General features: G+C 51.1%; 1 protein-coding gene across 2 annotated transcripts in view; it reads left to right on the top strand.

Moving 5' to 3' along the window:
* Window positions 1-5,514: 5,514 nt before the first annotated feature.
* BCAS4 (breast carcinoma amplified sequence 4) overlaps window positions 5,515-15,477 on the top strand; it is a 63,649-nt gene continuing 53,686 nt past the window's right edge. The window contains exon 1 of one of the 2 annotated variants that reach the window (XM_082643527.1): window positions 5,515-6,087. In XM_082643527.1, the coding sequence (XP_082499653.1) occupies window positions 5,908-6,087 (180 nt within the window). In that variant the 5' untranslated portion in view covers window positions 5,515-5,907. The remainder of the gene's footprint in view (window positions 6,088-15,477) is intronic. The other variant, XM_082643526.1, reaches the window with a different exon arrangement.

The following is a 15,477-nucleotide window of genomic DNA, read 5'->3' as shown; positions in this document are numbered from 1 at the left end:
CACAACAGTGAGAGGCCCGCATACCGCAAAAAGAAAAAAAAAAAAAAAAAAATCCTCAAAAAAGTAAATACTTTTTTCTTTTTTTCCTGCTAAATTTCATTGTGTTTGCTTATGGCCATTGTTACAACCAGGGACCCCTCTCAGCTTATTGTTTGCTGCTGATATGCCTGCAGGTTTCCTATAGAGTAGGATCTCTTTTATGGAACACCTACTGTGTACACAATACCGTACCCTGTACTCCAAGGACACTTAAGGGCCTTTGAATCCTAGTGAATAGAGATACAGGTTCTTGAAGCAAGAAACAAATATATTCCAATGTCCCAAATAGTCTAATGAATACTGTTTTACCAGGGCACTTAACTATTTTCTAACATCTTCTGACATATTCCGATCCATCTCAGTGTGATATAAATGAAAGAGCCATGGGCTTGAAACCCAACTCCACGCAGTTACATACGTGGGCCTGGGCCACAGTTTTCTGAGCCTCAGTTTCCCCAACTGCGAAACAGAAAATCAAGTCCATAATTCCTTTTTTTGAAATTTTGAAATCCAGGAAACTGAAAACCATTTGCTTTTTTCCCCATCGGGCCAGCAGAAATGCATTGACCAGCAAAACCTGAGCCGGACTGGCATGAGATTTATTTAAGACCCTTAATGAGGTCATATAAGGTGACTATTCATACATTCTACCGAGAAATACGAAGTCTGATAACAGGGTGCGGCCCCACTCGTCCTGGAGTTGTCACCTTGGGTGTCCTATGTGCTCCGTATTGGCATTCTAAACCCAGGAGTTCTGATTCTGAAACATGTCTGGTCCCAAGGGTTTTGCGTTAGGGGTGGTGGGCCTGTAACACCCAGGACTGCCTGAGCCTGCAGGAGAATTTACAGAAGGCGCTAAGCTCCCGCCTGGGTCACGGAAGCCCGGCCACTTCCCACCTTGCTGGGCAGGGTCCTTTCCCTCCAGCGTCTGTTTAAACAGAGGCAGAACAAACAGCCTGGGACCCATATTTCAGTAGCTGGAGGGGGAAGGAAATGCCTCTTTCCTCTAAACCCAGGATTCTCCCCTCACTTCCCAGGACGGGGGCAGCTCTAGCTGGAAAGCCAAACGTCGACACACAGGGAGCACTTTGAGTCTCGACGCTTGGCCTCTTGCCTCCAAAGCTACGAGCCCCTCTGTGCAGCTCTGTTGTGGAAAGAAAAGGCTCAGAGAAAAACGAATCAAATGCCTGAGGAGAATCAGAAGCTTTTCTTTTACAGGGAACAAATGGGATGTGCTATCTCCTATTACCACAGAGAGACCATTTCAAAACTGTGATAGGAAAATGCTTTTAAAACCTGGGTTTTCACCGTGCTTCTATCAAGAGGGGTGGTGTTCTAAATCATTTTGCTGGTGGCGAAACAGAGACACTAAGCAGGAAAGTGACTCCAAATTTTAGATGAATGTGTTTATTGAGGACTGACCTCTAGGTGCAAAGGCAGCCACTGGACGCCTACAGCAACCCCCCCAAAACGCCCGAGACGTGCGTTCTGTCCTACAGGAACTTTCTGTCTGATGGTGGCCTTACTTACAACTTAGCCGAAGGTGGAAGGTATCAGAAGGTAAGCTTAAAGGGCTCATCTCTTTGGGGGTCAGAAAAAGGGCCGTGGAAGAGTGACCTTGAAGGCTGGGTGAAGGGCAGGGAGGGCAGTGGGCCCAGGGGCAGACGGAAACGCTGGACATCGATGTGGAGCCCAGCAGACTTGGGGCGTATTCAGGGGACCCCGGAAGCAACACCCAGACACTTTCACGGACCAAGAGGTCAGAGAGAGACTGGGGCGGCGGGGGGAGACTGCAAACTGAGGCAGCTCCTAATTGCCGCAGGGCAGGCCCACGGTTTCCTGAGCTTCCCTTTCTTTTCGAGAGAAGCCACAGTTGAATGTCTGCGTGAACTGTAAAAGGTACCACATTGAAAGATGCAGGTATTTAAGCACGATGTTGTGCAAATCTAACACACCTACAGATGCCTTCGTTTGGGCCGCGCTGTAACAAAACACCATAGCCTGCGTGGCTTATGAACAGCAGACATTTATTTCTCACAGATCGGGAGGTTGTAAGCCCAAGATCAGGGTGCCAGCAGGGTCAGGTTCTGGTGAAGGCCTGCTTCCGGATTGCAGGCAGCTGACTTCTCCGCGTGTCCTCACACGGTGGCAAGGGCAGGGGAGTTCTCCTGGGGTCTCTTAAATTTTTTTTAAATTTTTCTTTTATATGTATATATTTTTTATATTTTTCTTTTATATAAATATGTATGTATATATATATATTTTTTTTTTCTGCAGAGCTCCTTTGTCTTCGAGTTAACCTTTGTGAAGGTGATGGGGGCACAGATCTTCCTGTGGACTAGACACCCCAGCCTGGTCTTCTTGGGTCACCTCTGTAAGAGCACTAATTCCATTCACAAGGCCCCACCTTCTGAGACCATCACCTTGGGGTTAGGATTTCAGTGTATGAACTTGGGGGAACACAAACCTTTGGTCTATAACGGCAGGCTGTGTGGCAGGGCCAGGACTCAGGTGAGGCAGGTGAGATGCCCAGGGCACACAGCGAAAGGGACCCTCACTCCCTGGGGCCAATCCTGACCGGGAGACCCCCTTAACAGTTTGTACTCCAAGTGTCTCTCTTACCTCCTCCGGGCCCTGGCTCTGCTCTGTGGGCTCCCATTTGCATCTTAGGGTTCAAAGAGAAAAGCAGTAGACAGATTGGCAAGGGAGGCTTGGGGGGTGGAGGTGTTTGAACTTCACTTGGTGAGCACTGGGGAATTAAGAGCAGGAAGAGAGGTGGCTACAGGTGCTTTGGGAGGGCAGTGAAAAGGGGGGGGCTGGCAGAGGGGCAGGGCAGCCACCAGCTTTCCCAGTGCCAGGCTTCCCTGCAACAGGCAGTGTAGCGTGAGTAGCAGGTAAGGACCTGGGTTCTTCCCTTGACTGATTATAATCCCTAGCAAGTGACTTAACCTCTCCGTGTCTCAGTTTCCTCGTCTCTAAAAGGGGCATCAGCAGAGCCTCCCTGCCTCACGGTGCGGAGGAGATTCAAGGCGGGCGTCTCTGTGAAGAGTTTTGAACAGAGCCTGGCACTTAGTAAGCTTTCAGGACACGTTCCCAATGAGACCAACGGGCCTTAGAAACGGCCCGCGGAGTTAAGCAGCTTTGGAGCTGCACAGATCAGAATCACCTGGGGCATCCTTTCAACCTCCCCAACCGAGGCCACGCCCCCGACCAATTAAATCCCAATCACTGGGGAGTGGTCTCGGCGTCAGTATTTTCTGGAAGTTTCCAAGGCGCAGCCGAGCTTGGGAACGATGCTCATGTAGAACCTTGTGTGCCTGAGGCCTGAGCTGGCAGAGGTGACCTTGAAAAGACACAGACAGGCAACCATTTTGTAGCTGGAGGTGAAACCAGATGGGACGGGGGTGCGGGGGTGGAAGGCTGTGTGGCCTCGGGGCCCAGCCGGGGGCCACTGCGGCTCCCGGGGGGTCTTCGGGGCCAGGCGGCCACGGGCGCCCCGACCTCCGGCTGGGAGGGAGCCGGCTGCCCGGCCCCGCGGAGGACTCCCGAGTAGGAGGCCGCAGCAGCCGCTCTGAGCCCGTCTTGGGCGCCAGAGGGAGCTCGTGGGGACGCGCCACGGCTCCATCCCCACAGCTGGTTCAAACTGGTTTGGGCAGGGTGCGGCCCAGGCGGGCTGCATTCCAGGCCTCGGGCTTGCCGCCTGCCCCAGGGTCACCCCAAGCGCCTGTGAGAGGCCGGGGAGGCTGTTTAAAAATTCATCTTCTTTGTTTAAAATCATTAATTCGGCCTCCCACGGGGGTCCCTGGCTACAGCCAGCCGGACTTACCGGAGAGGGGCTCTTCTCAGCCTGCGGGGTGCTGCGTGCATCACGGTCAACGGCAGAGCTTTAAAAGCTGCTCCCAGCGCCCCTTCGCCCCAAAGACTCCGACTCCGATAGGTGGGGTGGGCTTCCGGGCATCTGTGTTCTAAGCAAAATGTTTCTAAGGCATCATTACATTTAGAAAAAAAGACTAGAAACAAAATGACTCTTGGCTAGCCAGCGTGGCCCAGGGTACGAATCGCGGAGTGGCTGAAGAGCGAAGATCTCTTTCCCAGACCCCCCGTCTCCGGGGAAAGGGGGTCGGGGCAGCACTTTTAGCTAATATCCCAGGGTTTTGTTGGTTTTTGTTTTTTTCCCAGTGAGTCACGTTGGGCATTTTAAAAGTTTAAATACTGTAACAAACATCAACAGAAGAAATAAAACGTTACAAATATAATTGAAACACCTCCCGTATCCCTCTCCAGTTTCCTCTCCCCCACCCCAGAGTAACCAGTTTCCTGAATGCGGTGTACATCACTCCCATGCACGGCTTTACACTTTTACTCCATATGTCTGTATCCATAAACAATATATAGTGCGGTTTCGCATGTGTTAAAACCTTTATGTTAATGGCAGCGTGCCCTGCAGAGCCTTCACGATTTGCCTTTTTTTCTTAGCATTATGTTTCTGAGATTCGTCCGTCAGGGGAAGTTTGCTGTGCTCAGGACTGTGGCTCATCTGAGGCCGGTTCTGGGCTTTTCCGAGGGAGGGCCCCAGTCAGCCGGTAAGGGTGAAGGTCGGAGCTGGGTTTCTGGGTGCGTGTGGGATACAGAAGGGCTCTGAGCATCAGACGCATCAGGATAGTAATGAATGGCCAAGTGCGGGTTCAGTGAGTTCCTATTAAATCCTTTTCCTTAGCACCTGAGGCCCAAGTCTCTGCCAAGAATTTTCCAGAAAATTACTCTGGCCTGAAGGCCTGAATGTTTGGGCGGCGATGTCGAGAAATTAGCAGTGGGAAGCTGTGGAAGTGGGAACTGTACAGTGATGGATTACCCAAAAGACAGATCAAGCATGTGCTCACGCCCCCTACCTAAGGTTGTCAGATAAAATATAAATTAAGATTTAACAGGACGAGGGTGAGGGGAGTCCTGTATATTTATTTGCAGCCCTAAGCGGAGCCCGATTTTTAAAAACGAATTTAACAATTTAAAAGACATCATAGGAAAAATGAGACCGCTGGACTCCCCTATACCTCGTTACCGTTTTTAGAACTATCCTCACTAGAATTGCTTTGGACCCCACCCTCTTCAGCCTCTAAGGGGTCTAGACTAGCCTCCTAGGGGTGCGGGGCTGTGTGCAATTTAGTGCGCTGAAGAATTCCCTGGGGAGCTTATTTTAAAAGCGGCCCCTGGGAGGAAGAGGATCGCTACACCCGACTTCCCAAATTTTTAGGACTGTCCGCCTGCCGCAAACAAGATGCTGTCCTAGGCGAGGCCTTGTGGGCGGGGTGATGGCGGGGAGGGGTGGTCTTTAAATGAAAGGATCCTCTAAGATGTCTGTTCTCTATCCTGAATGCACGCTGGAACCACCCGGGGAGCTTTACAAACTACCGATGCCCAAGCCCCACCCCCAGGGATTCCGGCTGAATCGGCCTGGGGTGAGGCCTGGCTTCCGGGCTTTTAGAAACTCCCCGGGGCATTCTAAAGTGCTGTGGGAGCTGGGAACCGCTGCTCCACCGGATTCCAATGAAAAGGGGTGGTCTATACCGATGGTTCTCAAACTCGGCTCTATGTTAGAATCACCTGACGAACATAAAAAGTACTGATGCCCAGGTTCCAACCCTAAAGGTTGTGTGTGGCCGTCAGACTTAGGAAGTTTTGAAGGAGCCCCAGGTGATTGCAATCTGAAAGCGAGTTTGAGAATCGTTTACCAGTTGGTGCGGGGGCCGGGAGTAGTGAGCGTCGCGCGCCACTGGGTGGCGCTGCCCGCTCGGCCCGGCGTTCCGGGAGGCGTGGGCCGCTGCCACTGGGTGCGCACCTGCCCCGCCTCCGCCAGGCGGGCCACGGGGCATGCAGCCGGTTGGGGGCGGGGCTCCGAGGCCAGGACGCGGCGTCGGGATCCCGGGTAGCCGCCGCCAACTGGACTCTGCCGCGCTCCTCATGCTGCTCGTGGACGCCGATCGGCCGGAGCCCGTGCGCAGCGGGGCGCGCGAGCTCGCGCTCTTCCTGACCCCCGAGCCCGGGGCCGAGGTAGGGGACGGGGTTGGAAGTGGGGGAGGCGGGTCTTGGGGCTGGGGGATCCAGGGCTCGCGCTCCCCCGGGGAAAAGTGGACGAATGGGGACCCCTTGCGCGCTGGACCCGGACCCTCGGCTTCCCCGCAGCATTCTCTCGTACCTGGCGCTGGGGCTCCGGACCCGCGCTGGGGGTCCGAGGGGCCCCTCCTTTGCGGAGCGGTGGCTGTCTGGCGTCGCGCAGAGATGCGCGTCAGGTCGCGCCCGCCCCGGTGCTCGGGGGCCCAGACTCGCTTCCCATCCCTACCTGAGTCCACCCCCCCCACCACCAGCATCCTCCGGGATGCCAGACTGAGGCGCGCTTGGAGCTGCTGCCCTTTGCCAGCCTGGGCCCCGGGGGAGGCTGACTCCCGGTCCAGCCCCTGCCCGGGCGCTCGGCCTGCTGTGCTCCGAGCTGATGCTACATGCCGGGAGGAGGCGGGCAGGCTGCGTCTGTGCGAGGATGCTCCCGGCCTCGGTACGCTTCTGTTGCTAGGAGGGAAAATACCTCATCTCTGGCTGTACTTTCTATTTTACAAGCACAGAACAAAAAGTAGATCTAAAACTAGCCTCTTTATCTTCCAGCTGAAGCCAGTATTTTGACAGTGCCATGAAAGTTATTTACCGAAGTTCACCAGGAGTTATGTAGGGCCAGAAAGTCAATCCATTCTCTTTTTAAATCTCAGAAGCAGTACAGAAGTATTTTTTTTTAAGATGTTGGGGGTAGGAGTTTATTAATTAATTAATTTATTTTTGCTGTGTTGGGTCTTCGTTTCTGTGCGAGGGCTTTCTCTAGTTGCGGCAAGCGGGGGCCACTCTTCATCGCGGTGCGCGGGCCTCTCACTATCGCGGCCTCTCTCGTTGCGGAGCACAGGCTCCAGGCGTGCAGGCTCAGTAGTTGTGGCTCACGGGCCTAGTTGCTCTGTGGCATGTGGGATCCTCCCAGACCAGGGCTCGAACCCGTGTGCCCTGCATTAGCAGGCAGATTCTCAACCACTGTGCCACCAGGGAAGCCCCGTACAGAAGTATTTAAAATAAAGAGTAAGCACCCTCTCCTTTTTCTCTCTCACCTCAACTCTAGTTCCCAGAGATAACCATCTTTCACAGTTTGGTGTACATCATTCCAAACATATTAAAAATGCACTTACAAATGTAGGTATGCATATATACTAATTTATACATAACTAGTTTTCACCAAAAAAACCCAAGTGATACTAGAATAATGTTCTGTAACTTGCTTTTCTTTATTCAAAATAGCAAGGATATATGGAGAGTGACTTAATGGTAAGGTATAGGGCTTCTTTTCAGAGTGATGAAATAGTTCTGGAATTAGTGCTGATGGTTGCAAAACTTTGTGAATTCACTGAAAACCACAGAATCGTATACTTTAAAAGAGTAAATTTTATGGTATGTGAGTTATATCTCAATTTAAAAAAATAGTATGGACATATTTCCATGTCAGAATGTATCTATAAGAGCTGTCCAATAGAGAGATAATTTGAGCCAAAGATGTGAGCCTCCATGTAATTTTCTTTTTCTTTTTTTGGCCACGCCACGTGGCATCTGGGGTCTTAGTTCCCCGACCAGGGATTGAACCCATGCCCCCTGCATTGGGAGCTCAGAGTCTTAACTACTGGACCGCCAGAGAAGTCCCCCATCCATGTAATTTTAAATGGTCTAGAAGCCATATAAAAAAGGAAAAAGAAACAGATGAAATTAGTTTCAATATATTTAATTTTTTCCAGTTTTATTGAGATTTAATTGACATTAAGCACTATAAGATTTAGATCTGCAAGTTTCAATGTATTTAAAATAAGTGTCTCCAAAATATCCTTTCAACATGTCATCAACGTAAAAAAATTTAAGGAGATTTTTACATTCTTTTCTTTGAAGTAAGTTTTCTTTTTTTAATACAGTGATTCCTTCTTTTTTTAATATATAAATTTACTTATTTTTGGCTGCATTGGGTCTTTGTTGCTGCATGCGGGCTTTCTCTAGTTATGGCGAGTGGGGGCTACTCTTCGCTGCCGTGCACGCGCAGGCTTCTCATTGCAGTGGCTTCTCTTGTTGCGGAGCACAGGCTCTAGGCACAGGGGCTTCAGTCGTTGTGGCATACGGGCTCAGTAGTTGTGGTTTGCGGGCTCTAGAGTGCAGGCTCAGTAGTTGTGGTGCATGGGCTTAGTTGCTCCGCAGCATGTGGGATCTTCCCGGACCAGGGCTCGAACCCGTGTCCCCTGTACTGGCAGGCGAATTCTTAACCACTGCGCCACCAGGGAAGTCCTGAAGTAAGTTTTCAAAATCAGGCTTGGACGGTTGAACTTACAGCACATCTCAGTGTGGACCAGCCACGTTTTAAGCACTTAATAGTCATAAGACGCTGGCGGCTTCTGCATCAGAGAGTGTAGGTCTTCATCATTCCTTGGCTTCTTCGTGTCCCACCATTTCAGAATAGTTCCTCCTATTTTCTGAGCACATACTATGTGCCGGCAGCATGCTGCACTCTGTCCATGGATTATGTCATTGCATCCTGGCAGTGACCCAGTGGCTAGGATGTTACGTCAACTTCATAACTGAAAACTGAGGCCCTCACCGAATAAGCAACATCCTATGAATGTCCTGTAATTTCTGAACCACACCCCCAGGGATGGGCATTTAGGTTGGGTACCTGCTTAAGGGTTTAAGTAACCTGAGCGTCTTTCGTGTTCTTTCTCCCCCTTGCTCTCAGCAGCAAGATGTCACTGTGTCCAGCGGCTCAACCCAGCCTCATCTTGTCTCGATTAGGGACAGCCTTCAGGAGAAGCTGCATGTATTAACTTCATTCGCTCGCTCAGGGCTCTCTCTAACTCAGACGCAGGCTGGTTCACGCTCATTTGTAATGGCCGTAATGAAGAGCCGAACTCCCTGTAGCTCCACGCGGCAATAAAGCCACTTAGAGCTCTTGCTGAAGTTTATTTACCCAAAGAAGCAAAAACTGCCAGAGTGGAGTCACTTGCAGCCTCTACTTAAAGCTTAATTCATTAGCAGTTCCTCGCGCTGAAGCTGTTTGCAGATGGGCAAATGAACTGGAAAGGGAAAGTCTGGTTTGGGAACAGGTCTGGGCAGCCAGTGCCTCCTGTACCAGCCCCTGTCCTAGGGCCACTTTGGGCTTTTAAATGGAGCAGTAGGAGCCTCAGACCAGCCAGCTCCAGTCCTAGGGGTATCCTGGGGTTCTTAGGGAAGTGGGCCTTCGTTCAACACCTTGAACCCCTGCCGTGTGCGGGGAGTGAAACACACAAGGGCTCCCACTCGCATGGCCCGACTGTCAGACAGTAAACACATAACATACAAAACCTCTAAATTGTGATGAATGCCGTGGAGAACGTGGGCATGGGTGATGTGATAGAGGGTGTCTTTGTGTCTGGGAGACATGGGATGGGGAAGTCCTCTCCAAGAAACCTTGAGACCCAAGTGGTAACCCCTCAGGAATGGGCAGGGAAGAGGAAGCACAGAGGTCCAGGAGGGCAATTAGCAGAGGGACCCCACTTTGTCTGGGAGTGTTCAGGGAGGGCTTCCCTGAGGCAGCATCGTTTTAGGCTGAGCTCTGAAGCATGAATAGAAGCTGACCAGGCTGAGAGGTAGGAGGACAACACCCCAGGCAGAGGAAACAACTGGCAAAGATCCTGGGGTGGGATGAAGCAGGGTGATCGCCAGGATGGAAGAGCAAGCAGCAGGGAGAAGGGGGAGCTGTGGGAGGCGGGGCTCGTGAGGGAGCAGAAGCCGTGTTAGGACTTTGCACTGTCTCCCTGGATCGAGGAGCTGCTGAAGGGTGGCATGTTGAGATGAGTCGGCAGGTGAGCATTTTACTATTTCTAGTGCCTTTGGGGTTTTCTGTCCAACCAGCTTTTTGTGTTTTACTTTCTCTCTTTTTCTGGTTTGAACTTCCTCTTTTGGGGGAAGTTTCAGGCAGGATCTCCGGAAGCTGCTTCAAGATGGCAGAGAGAGAGAGAGAGAGAGAGAGAGATGTTTGCCACTTGGGTGCCCTGTGATTTAGGAGGGAGGGGAGCTCAGAACCCTCCCGAATGACTGACTCCTGATACCCACCCAAGGGTGAATTCCTGACCAGACTCTGAGAATTCCATTTGATTCCTGTGCTGGAACACGGGACAGATTTGGCCCACAGATGGGGTTAATGGCCTACATGGAAGGAAATAAAGGAAGCCAGCACTTTCTCACACCTAGGGACTTTGCTTGAGCGGGCAGAGGATGATGGGGGAAAGCGCCTGTTAACCACACGTGGATTAGATCAGGGGTTGCAAACTGGTGGCCCAGAGGCTGAATCCAGCACTCTGATATGATGGGTTCAATTCACATAGGGGTTTTTAAATGGAGAATTTTCATGAAGAAAATCTGAGTTTCTTGTTTATTTAAAATAATGGACAGTCTGGTAATCCTAGGTCCCTATTTCCTAGTTGTGGTCTCCTGTTTGCCACAGTCCCCACTCCCCCTCATTGTCTCCCTCATACCGAAGTTGGTATCAGTTACCATTTACCCTTGTGCTTGAAACTTTGAATTTTCTGTAGTCATGATAAGAGGAAAGGGAACTATTTCTCCAAACTGTGTGTCTGGACTGAAATAGGAAAACATAAATTAGCCAAAAATGCCCTTGAGTTTCAAGAAAAAGTGTAGAAGAGACTGTTTCTTTGGGGAAGCAAAGAATATTTTATTGTGTCCAACCTGCAAACACCCTGTGCCTATGGGAACCCTGGCATGTGTCTTATTCTTGTGACCTACTGGTCCCCTTTCGGCATTCAAATTCAGATGTTCAGATTAGAAGTCTGTGGGTGGGTGCCAGAGCACAGTCTACTCTGTCTAGAGATGTAGTTCTGTATTAATTTATTCCTCAGATCTTTTTTTAAAAAATTAATTTATTTTATTTATTTATTTTTGGCTGTGTTGGGTCTTCGTTTCTGTGCGAGGGCTTTCTCTAGTTGCGGCGAGCGGGGGCCACTCCTCATCATGGTGCGCGGGCCTCTCACCGCCGCGGCCTCTCTCGTTGCGGAGCACAGGCTCCAGATGCACAGGCTCAGCAGTTGTGGCTCACAGGCTTAGTTGCTCTGCGGCATGTGGGATCCCCCCAGACCAGGGCTTGAACCCGCGTCCCCCTGCATTGGCAGGCAGATTCTTAACCACTGTGCCACCAGGGAAGCCCCCTCAGATATTTATGGAAGACCTGCTGTGTGCCAGGCACTGTGCCGGGCACCGGGGGGAGGCCAGTGAGACAGATGTGATGCCTGGCCTCAAGGACTGGCACTGCAGTCGGGAAGATGGGCCCACTAGGAGTTACCCAACAGAGTAACTAATGGTAATAAATGCCATGAGGGAGACACCTGAGGGGCTGTGTTAGAGACACACAGGAAGATTGGAAGGAACTGCCAGGCAAAGGTCTGGCATCATGTGTGTCGCTGGAGACAGGGAAAAATAAGGCCTCCAGAGGTGCCTGAGTGGGTGGACCTCAGTGATAAAGGGGAGAGGGGGCAGGGCCAGACCAGGGCCTGGGGTCAAGGGGAGGAGTCTGGATTCGATTCTGGGGTGTCATGGATAGAAGCTGTGAGCAGGGCCAAGCTGGGTGTGAGCAGGGGAAAGACGGGATCAGATTTGTGGACTTAAGGCTGCAGTGCCGGAACGCGTTGGAGGGGCTGGCATGGCAGCAGGTGGACCACAGATATGGATGTCCCGGTGGACGTACACGGAGCTGGCCAGGCTCCCTGAATCAGAACCTTCGGGGGTGTGAGAGCCAAGGCCAAGGTGGGTGCTTAGAGAGGGGCAGCATTTCTCAGAAGAAAGTTCCTATATTTCTCCCCGCAGAACTGCCCAGCAGTGGAAGGACCTGTCCCTGGCTCTGAACAATCTCTTATCACAGGACAGCTGGGCTTTGGGGCAGGGGGTCACCTCAGAACCTTAGCTAAAAGTTCCCAGTCTGGCTGACTCTCAGCACAAACCGAGAAGCTTTGAAACAGGTTCCCAAAGACGGGAAGTGACCCTGGCGCCCACCAGCCCAGGCTGGTCATGTAGCGATGCTTCTGCACAGAAGACAGCTTGCGGCTGCAGTGAGTCAGCTCTGAACATGCCATTCCGGCACCGGGGAGAAAAGCAAGATGCACAGAGGTGTGTGCGGTGTAAATAAAAACTTTAAAGGCAAAAAACACCTATTTCATGCATCTATAAATAGGAGATTCAGTTAAATCGATTGCTGGGGTGAGGTGTGGTAGGTGGGGCATAGCCAAGGTGAGAGCACTGGTGTAGGGCATGGTCCCCAACCTTTGCCAAACATCCGCATCATCTGAGATCAACAACAAAAAATGCTGATGTCCGGCTCCCACCCCCAGATACTCTGATTTCGTTGGTGTGGGCGCCACCTGGGCATTGGAACGCTGAAAGCCCTCCAGCGGGGTTGTAAGCCTGGAGTGGCCAAGACTGATTAGTCTGTTGAACAGTCACCACGACTGCTAACTGTTGGAGGCACCCCAGGCCTGGGGATCTGGACTTGTAAGCGTCCCTCCGGAGATTTTGATGGCCAGCCTGGTGGGCGCTCACAGCTTCCGTCAGTGCTAGCGGGACTGGCCCCATGCCCAGGAATGCCTGCTTCCAGCCACCGCAGGAGGACAGAAAACCCATCGGTTCTGCCTGCTGCTGTATCTACTGATGCCTCATGTATCAGTTGAAGAAGCATCCTTTACAGATGTGTGCCTCCCCGCAACCCCCTTGCTCCTGGTCAGGCTGAGTGGTGGGAGGACCAGCTCTGGAGCCACACGGCCTGGGTTCAGATCTCTGCTTTGCGCTCATGCTTCTCTCTGCCTTTTCTCCTCCAGTTGTGGGGTTGGATGAGATGATCCATGGGCAACACTTGGCTCAGGGTCAGGCCCACAGTAAGCGATCTGGTGCACTAGCTACAATTATTCACTTATTCATCCTATAGTTGTTTATGGAGCAGGTACCAGGTGCGGACCCCATGTCAGGAGCTGGAAAGCAAAAGTGCAGGAGAGGCCCGCCGCCCTCAGGGCTCTCAGCACAGGTGGGAGGGTGGGTGTGACACACGTTAATATTTCCACACAGTGTTCGCAAGAGGGCGATTTCGGCCCTTCGCTTGTGCAGAAGATGGTGAATTTTCTCTCACTAACACGACCTCGTGTAAGCCTGGAGGTCCAATGTTAACTTTCTGTATCTGTGTATGTGAGACCAACCATAGATTCCAATTTTTGGTTTGCAAAACATAGTTGCTGCACCCACGGTCAGCATGAGCCCCCGGTTCTCTTAAGCTGTCTCGGGATCTGAATTTATTCCTTGGTGCAAGTGTGATGGAAATTTGGCCTGTGGTTCTTTTAAGTGAATTGGAGTTGGTTTTAAAATAAGTTTGTTTTAAAAATAAAAAATATATGCACATGTTACAAAACCCAAAGGTCCTGGTGACCATGGAATGCTGAGTGAGGCCCTGCCTCCCCAGTTCTCAGCCCCTGCTGCTCTACAGAGGCTGCTGCAGGCCATGCCTGTGTCCCCTGTCGTCCCCACCTGCCGCCTCCCCCTCTGCATTGTGCTTTTTTCACTCACTGTGTCTTAGACAGCTTTCCATATGAGTGCACAGAGAGCTGGCCAATTATTTTTTAGCTGCTAAACAGAATCTCATTGTCTGTCTGAACTATAATTTAGGTAACCGTTCCTCTACTTATGGACATTTAGGTTACCTGGATTCTTTAGCTGTCGCAAAGTCTGTTGCGGGCTTCCCTGGTGGCGCAGTGGTTAATAATCCACCTGCCAATGCAGGGGACATGGGTTCGAGCCCTGGTCTGGGAAGATCCCACATGCCACGGAGCAACTAAGCCCGTGCGCCACAACTACTGAGCCTGCGCTCTAAAGCCCACGTGCCGCAACTACTGAGCCCACGTGCCACAGCTACTGAGCCCACATGCCGCAACTACTGAAGCCCACACACCTAGAGTCTGTGCTCCTCAACAAGAGAAGCCACCACAATGAGAAGCCCGCACACTGCAACGAAGAGGAGCCCCCGCTCGCCGAAACTAGAGAAAGCCCACCCACAGCAATGAAGACCCAACACAGCCAAAAATAAATAAATAAATAAAAACAAACAAAAAAACCCAAAACAAAGTCTGTTGCAATGAGTATCTCTGTACGTACATCATTTTGCGTTTGTGCATATATGTCTGGAGGATACATACCTAGTGGGGGAATCACTGAGTCCAAGGATACATGCATTTAAAATTTTGGTTGCTGTTGCCAAATTAACCTTCTTAGAAGTCAGGGTCAAGGTGAGAGTAGAGTGGAGTAGTCAGTCCTTCTAGACATTCGCACCTCAAGGTCGAGGGTCCCTCTGGGGGATGGAAACTCTTATTTGAGCTGCTGTAGGGGCCTGGGAGGAAGGAGTTCCCGTGTCTTCTCTTTGGGAAGTGGATCATCATCTAAAGGACCAGGTCCTCTCAGTTTGCGATTCCAGCGCAAGGCCATCTGGAGAATCCCTTCGTTTGCTCTTTCCAGCCCTTCATTCTTGGCTTGCCCCAGCTCCCAGGGTCTTTCTGCCATTGATCCAGCCCTTTCATCCTGTGCACAGAGATGAGGCTGCTTCCTCTAAAGACCTTTACTTTCCCTGTCATCTGAAGGGGCCACCATGAGCGCTTTTGGAGAAGAGGTGACATTACTAATTATATGCCCTGGATGTGGGCCGGCCTCACAGTCCCTGAGCCTGCTTCATTTTCACCCCCGTTGTGTACTTATGGACCCTGGCCCAGCCTGGCTGGAGGAAGCAGGAGCAAGGTCAGGCCATAGCGCCAGGTGTCAGGCAAAGCTACCACCACACCCTCCCCTGAACTTGATCCGGCTGCATGTGGGTGTCCTCTGGCTGGCATGGTGATCTGCTTTTTAAAATGCTAAGTAGATGCCAACTTAAAAAAAGTGGGAGTTTTCACATAAAAATCCAAATGTCTGGCTTCTTTAAAAATGTTGCAGCAAAAGCTACGGGTCTTCAGTGGCCTTGTTCCTGGCCTGAGTGGGCCTTGTGGTTTCTAGAAGGATTCTCTGGAGATAGAGAGAGAGAGGGAGAGGGAGAGTGTGTGTGTGTGTGTGTGTGTGTGTGTGTGTGTGTGTCTGTCTGTCTATAAACAGCATTACTGTGATATAATTCACATGACATACAATCCACCCATTTAAAATGTACAGTTTAATGGCTTTTGGTTTATTCACAGAGTTGCACAACGATCAACCACAATCAATTTTAGAACATTTTCATTACCCCCCAAAGAAACCCTATCCCCCTTAGCTCTCCCTCCACCAAGAACCCCTAATCTACTTTCTGTCTCTAAAGATTTACCTGTTCTGGACATT

This window comes from Mesoplodon mirus (genome assembly GCF_964341445.2).
Source record: "Mesoplodon mirus genome assembly, chromosome: 15".
NCBI classification, from domain to species: domain Eukaryota; kingdom Metazoa; phylum Chordata; class Mammalia; order Artiodactyla; family Ziphiidae; genus Mesoplodon; species Mesoplodon mirus.
The sequence above is the reverse complement of the archived record's forward strand: the minus strand, read 5'-3'. Positions and strand labels throughout refer to the sequence as shown.